Raw genomic sequence first — 6,000 nt, 5'->3', positions numbered from 1 at the left:
GCCACAGACAGGGAAGGTAGTTAGAAAGTTATGATAGCAGCTTTATCCTTTAATTCAACAGTCTGGATTTTCACTCACTTTCTTTAAAGCGCTAACCTGTGAGATCCAAAATCACTATGCACTTTAACTTCTGTACCGTTTTTAAAAATGTACATCACAAACCACACGAAGATGTCTAATACTGGATTTTCTACTGATGAAGTTTCTAGTGGTTCCACTCCTCTCTTTGGATTTTCAGCCATGGCAGGTGTCGCTGTATTACTGTGGCTCAAAGGTTGCTGATGGATTATGGGGCATGTCAGATGCTCAGCTGCAGCCAACATTTTGACACTGCATGTGTAATTCTGTCTATTAATTTCTATAAATACCTGCTACAAGCTGGCTCACAATTTTAATTCTGGAGAGGAAGGCTCAGTGTTCGTGTATTTTACATGAAAATATGAAGCTGTTACTGTAAGGCCTCATTGTTCCTCTTCTGTTCCATCAGTTCACTTTCACACCCCTTTCTCACAGGCATAAACACCCCCTCTCCCTCATCTCTTTCTCGCGCTTGCTCCCTCTCTGCTTTAGTGTTTTGCTCCTCCTTACTTCCCCCATCAACACCCCCTCCACTTTCTCTCACTCTGCATTAAGCCCTGCTTGTCTCTCTGCCTCTCTGATCCTGGGAGCAGTGCTTATGGGAGCTTGTGAGACCGGTGTAAGCACTGCTGGTCTCCAGTCGCCTTCCCAGCACTGCAAGTGGAAGAGGAGGAGGAGGAGGAGGAGGGGGGAGTATCCGTCCTCATGCCCTAGGCGGGAGACAGGAAAACGGGAGAGGAAAGGGGAGATGTTAAAGATGCAGAGAGTGTAATAATAAAGGGAATATGAGAGAGACAAGAGAAGATGAGAGCAGGAGAGAAAATAGAAAAAAGCCAGGAGTAGAAAAAGATAGAGCGAGAGCAGGGTGGCACAGGGAGAGGAGCAAATGAGGGAGCGAATAGGAGGCGAAGAGAGAGAGTGAGCGAGAGCAAGCGAGAGGGAGGGAAGCGAACAACACTGCAGACACTCGCCCACTGTCACTGCTCCACAGCCAGAGGACAGAGCAGCAACGGCAGCAGTGGAAGCGGATACGATGGAGGAGGAAGACCGCACCGTCCATCTGCAGCTCAGTCCCCGACGCTGACGGCCTCCCTCTGGGACCATCCTGCCAAGTTAGGAGCAAAAAGGGAAAAGAAGGAGAAAACTACTCTCTGTCCTTCACAAGACCAAGTACCGGACCTCAACTCCTGCAGGACTGATAACACACCCCACGCACACACACACTCTTTATTTTCCCTCTCTTGCAGACACTTTACGCACACCCTCGCTCTCTCAAACTGAAGCACACTTCACTTCTTGTTGCCTTCTGGACGAGTGTTTTTTTTTTTGTTTTTTTTTTTTGGTGTGTGTTTTTTGTCCTGCACTGCCTTCGCTGACCTCCTGAGCTGAGTGGATTTACTTTTATCCTGTGGCGGACCATGGGGCTAGGGTGGAGGGGTGCAGCAGGGACCCTCCGAATAAGGACAGAGGGGAGCTGGTACCTTTTGGTGACATTGCTGCTGTTCGGTGGTTTCTGGAAGGCTCACGCACAGACAGATGATGGGAAGTCTGTCTACTTCTGGGAAACAGGTACTGCACTAATTAGAGATTATATTTGATTCCTTGTTTTGCATATGGAGCTTTAACGATGGTAGGGGGTGAATTAGTGCCTGCTCTTGGTGCTGCTTGGTATGTGACCTCCCACACTAACACACATCTAATCGTGTGTGTGAGCGCTAGTTATTGGTGGAAAATGTGCACTGAATGGTGTGATAACTTTTAGATTTTAGGGAGCATTTTGTCATAAAAATAAACGGATCTAGTATAGAGAGAGCCATTCTTGTGCTGAATTAACTTGCACAGGTACATAATACCTCCAGACGACACACTCTGCTTGTCTCATACATTTGTTATTTGAGGTATGCGACTCTAAACTGCTGAGCTTCAAAGATACATACACTTGAAAGATGACCCAGAAATCTACAGTAGAGCTGTCTCCTCTCGCTGAATAGCATGTGGCACACAGGACAACCGTGATCCATTTTTGAACGGATTACTTTCATCTCTCTGAGTCTCAGGTGATGCACCATTATTGAAATATTGCTGCTGTGTGTTACAGCATGGGGATGATTGATAGGCATTGCTGCACAGTATTGCTTGGTGAGGGAAGCGGAGTGGAATGCTTTTTGATGGTATTGATACGGCATCAGTGTTGAATGAGTGTGTGTGTGTGTGCGTGTGTTTGTGTGTGTGTGTGTGTGTGTGTGTGTGTGTGTGTGTATGTCACATAGTGGCTGTTGTAAATTGAGGGGCGGTTGCAGTATTTCTTATCTTTGCACATATTATGCACTGAATGTCACTGTGTTGAACTATCAAACAAGGAATCATATGGAGTCAATTAAGTTTCACAGTAGGATCCATTGAAATATAGTATCACTGTTGACATGCATGGGAAGCCCACCACCAAAGATGGACGCTGAGCACTAATTTAAGGTTCTACAGTCCAGATGTGAGTCGTGATTATTACCACGATGATTTCTAATGGCCACTGAGAAAATTACTCTGCAGTCTTTAAAAACATTTGGGAAGTCCTCTAAGGAATAAATTAAATGACCATCTCTCGTGACTTGATTTAATCCTCACTTAACCGGAAAAGCTCAGGAGGTTAAGGCGTGCTCTCCTCTCACGCAAACACATTTTTACCAAAAACTGTATTTTCTCAATATCAGCATAACGTCTCTCTCTAACCCCTCACTCAAACACCCCCCACTCCACTCATCGTGCTCCGCCTTGCCCAGCACCAGTCCCTAGTTGACGTATCCCACGTCTCTCCGCTGGTTCTGCATCTTTAAAGAGGATGTAGCTGAGTAAGGAGATTAAAGGAGCAGGGATTTAACAACCCAGTGAAGACAGCCCAAGGAAGAGTCTTGAGAAAGAGAAAGGCAGAGTGAGCACTGCAGGCAAGGAGAGGGACTAACTTAACCTACATCTACCCTACTGTAGGTCATCATGATTACGCCTCTCTCCCACACTACAGCACCTTTCTCCCACACCATACATGCTCCTCAACAGGAAAGCTCTAGGCTCTGTGCTTTGAAATGTAATCCAGTGCTTGGAGTTTGTTCACTTCTTCCCAAATAAAAGGTAGCGCATTGATTTCAGCCCTGGAGTCTTCTTTTTTTCTGTGCCTCTTTGGTTTGACAATTGCCTGCAGAGTATTAAAATCACATAGGGCAATTTAGGGCTTTGAATCCCATTGCTTTTCATCAAAATGTGATTATGTTTGCACAAGATTTGCATACTTTTTCTTGCCAATCGAAGCTTGTTTTAAAAAAAAAAAACACACACACAAAATGTGATGATGTTTGTGCACATTTGCAGAGTGTGCAGTGGAGGGAATATTCTTGTGGCAAGCAATGCTCTGATGTTTTGCATATTGATGAGTCTAGCTGAAATACAGCCCCTGTATTGGAAGCTGTGGGGAATTGGGCCTGCATTGCTTTTATTGCCTTCTGTGAAAATATGATGTATCTGTTTTGGAAGGTGAGACAGTTCAGCGCTGTTTTTATGCTCTGAGAATTCTATTCAAATGAGGCAGATAGAGACAACAGGCTCCGCCAGACACTGCAAGTGATATTTCTGAAGGTGGCGGCGAGGATAACTGAAGAAAAAACAGGAGTGATTATAGCTACCATGAGGACGATGGTGGTGGTGATGATGGTGATAACGACTTGCCACAGTTTTTCTGGGGCCTTTGAGAGATTGCAGGGGGTTCGTCTCCCTCTCACATGCCATTTTCACACCCTTTTTTCTTCTTTTCGCTTCCTCTCAACTGTGCAGTCTCTATGCACTTTTTCTTCTGCATCTTCATCACTCCGTTTCTCTGTCTGACACTCATACTATGTTTTTCCTTTCTGTTTTAAGATCCACAGCTTTTCCCAATCAGCGCAAGAGTAAAATATGCTGAAAATCCTATTGCCAGCAGTAAGGAGGCGTCTCCACACCAGGATGACGATCATGTGTAATAGAGAACTGCTAAGTGCTTAATGCAGAAGCACTGACGCACGCGCGCACACACACACACACACACACACACACACACACACACACACACACACACACACACACACACACACACACACACACACACACACACACACAGCAGGTGCATCTTTCCCATTCTGGTACTGCCTCTGTGCTTCATTAAAGTGTGTTGGAGCGACAAGGTTTGAGCTGTCAAGACCTCGCATGTCTGCCTGAGGACAAAGCAATTACAGGTGGTGGAGCAGGTGATGGTGTATTCAAGCAAACACATACTGTAACATCTCCATGTCTTGGCATTCTCTGGGCGCCTGACTGTAGGAGTTGCTTGTGCAGGTTGATGATGATGCAGGTACATTTTTCAGCAGATCTTTAAAAAAATCCGACCACAGAAAAAGGAGGATAGCTTTGCAAATTAGCACTGTTAATTTCCTTTGAATATGCTGAGGCTTGCATCAACAGGTGCCACGTCGTTTTCATTCTGGTTTGACATCCCGATCTGATCACTGTTTATCTACCCACCCTCTCTGAATACGGGCCCGTAATCTTTCCTGGGATCTGGATTATCTGTCATTCAGATTATGCAGGAGTTGCCTCTGGCCGCTGATCAAGCCAATCCCATGTCACCCACTGTCTCGCCTCATCTTCTCACCTCTCCCACTTCTCAGCACGTGTCTCTCTGCCGGAGGCCCGTTAAGTCACCTGAGTCATGAGCTTGTGCATGACTCCGTCCAGTTAATTGCTCCAACTTACTTACTTACTTGCCATGCATGTGTGTGCACGTTAACAGGCAGTCTTGGGTGATCCGATCACTAGTTCACACCTGTGTCTGTCATGCTGTGAGGTGTCCAGCTGACCTTGTGTATTTAGATTTTGTTACTGCCTACTCTCTGCCGCTGTCAAAGGGCCCTGTGTGCAGTTATTACATGTTGCCAGACTTGTTTCACATGAACTAACAGCTAGCGAAGAAAACAAAAATGCTTCAGGGACTAATATGGACACTTCTCCAGCTGTTGGCAGAGATTGAAAGGACAGTCATTTGTTACTTACAAATGAGGACAGGACAAGACGAAAAGGGAACAACCAAGTACACCAGATCGCGACTGTCACCAAAACAACCTCTATGTGCTGCATTGATGAGATATGCTCCAGGGATTAATATTTTTCCTGAAAATGAGGCATTTTATCGTGGTAACACTGTCCTTGCGACCCTGGAAACAGTGTTTGTTTTCAGTTTTTAATTTTAGATACAGTCAGAACATCCCTTACTGCAACAAGGAGAAATATGCACAAAGCTGTGGGTTCCCAAGATGTTTTTTGATGGTGTTAGTAATAGTTAAGTTAAAAGAATGCCATTCATGTTAAGCACCATTACAATGAGCACAATGGAAGCCTTGCATGCAGCTGGAAGGAATATGAAAGGCCAAGGTTAGTGCTTGTGATCGGTCGTGGGTGTGATAATAGAATTTGTTACTGTAAGTAATTTGACGTTTTCAAAGTTATTCTATTAAGCCGAGATGGATTCCAGACGGATTTTTATGTTCGGAAAAAATGTGTCTCCTGGACGATTTCAGTGTTCCAGATAAGATGATTTCAGTCAAATTTTATCTGTGTTAATGGACCCTGTTTTCCCATGGCTTTGTGTCGCCATGACAAATGGAGACAGCCAGTTTTGAAAATGTTTGACCTCATGAGCTTCATTGATTTTTGTAAATATCTGCTTATTCCGAGTTTGATGCAGCAGCTCATTTCAACTAAGGCGGGACAGGAGCAACAAAAGGCTCTCAAAGTTGTTGAATGCTCCAAAACACCTGTTTGGATTTTTAGATTTTAGACTCAGTGAGGATGATAACACATTTTCTAATTCTTTTTTTTTTTTTTTTTGGTTTCACGTGTGTGTGT

The 6,000-nt window shown here is 44.6% G+C and overlaps 1 protein-coding gene across 3 annotated transcripts in view; it reads left to right on the top strand.

Annotated features, from left to right (window-relative positions):
• The first annotated feature begins 1,057 nt into the window (after window positions 1-1,057).
• Window positions 1,058-6,000, top strand: part of thsd7ab (thrombospondin, type I, domain containing 7Ab) — a 136,742-nt gene continuing 131,799 nt past the window's right edge. For all 3 annotated transcript variants that reach the window (XM_070965610.1, XM_070965611.1, XM_070965609.1), the window contains exon 1: window positions 1,058-1,647. In XM_070965610.1, the coding sequence (XP_070821711.1) occupies window positions 1,497-1,647 (151 nt within the window). In that variant the 5' untranslated portion in view covers window positions 1,058-1,496. The remainder of the gene's footprint in view (window positions 1,648-6,000) is intronic.

This window comes from Chaetodon trifascialis, chromosome 7 (genome assembly GCF_039877785.1).
Source record: "Chaetodon trifascialis isolate fChaTrf1 chromosome 7, fChaTrf1.hap1, whole genome shotgun sequence".
NCBI lineage: Eukaryota > Metazoa > Chordata > Actinopteri > Chaetodontiformes > Chaetodontidae > Chaetodon > Chaetodon trifascialis.
The sequence above is the reverse complement of the archived record's forward strand: the minus strand, read 5'-3'. Positions and strand labels throughout refer to the sequence as shown.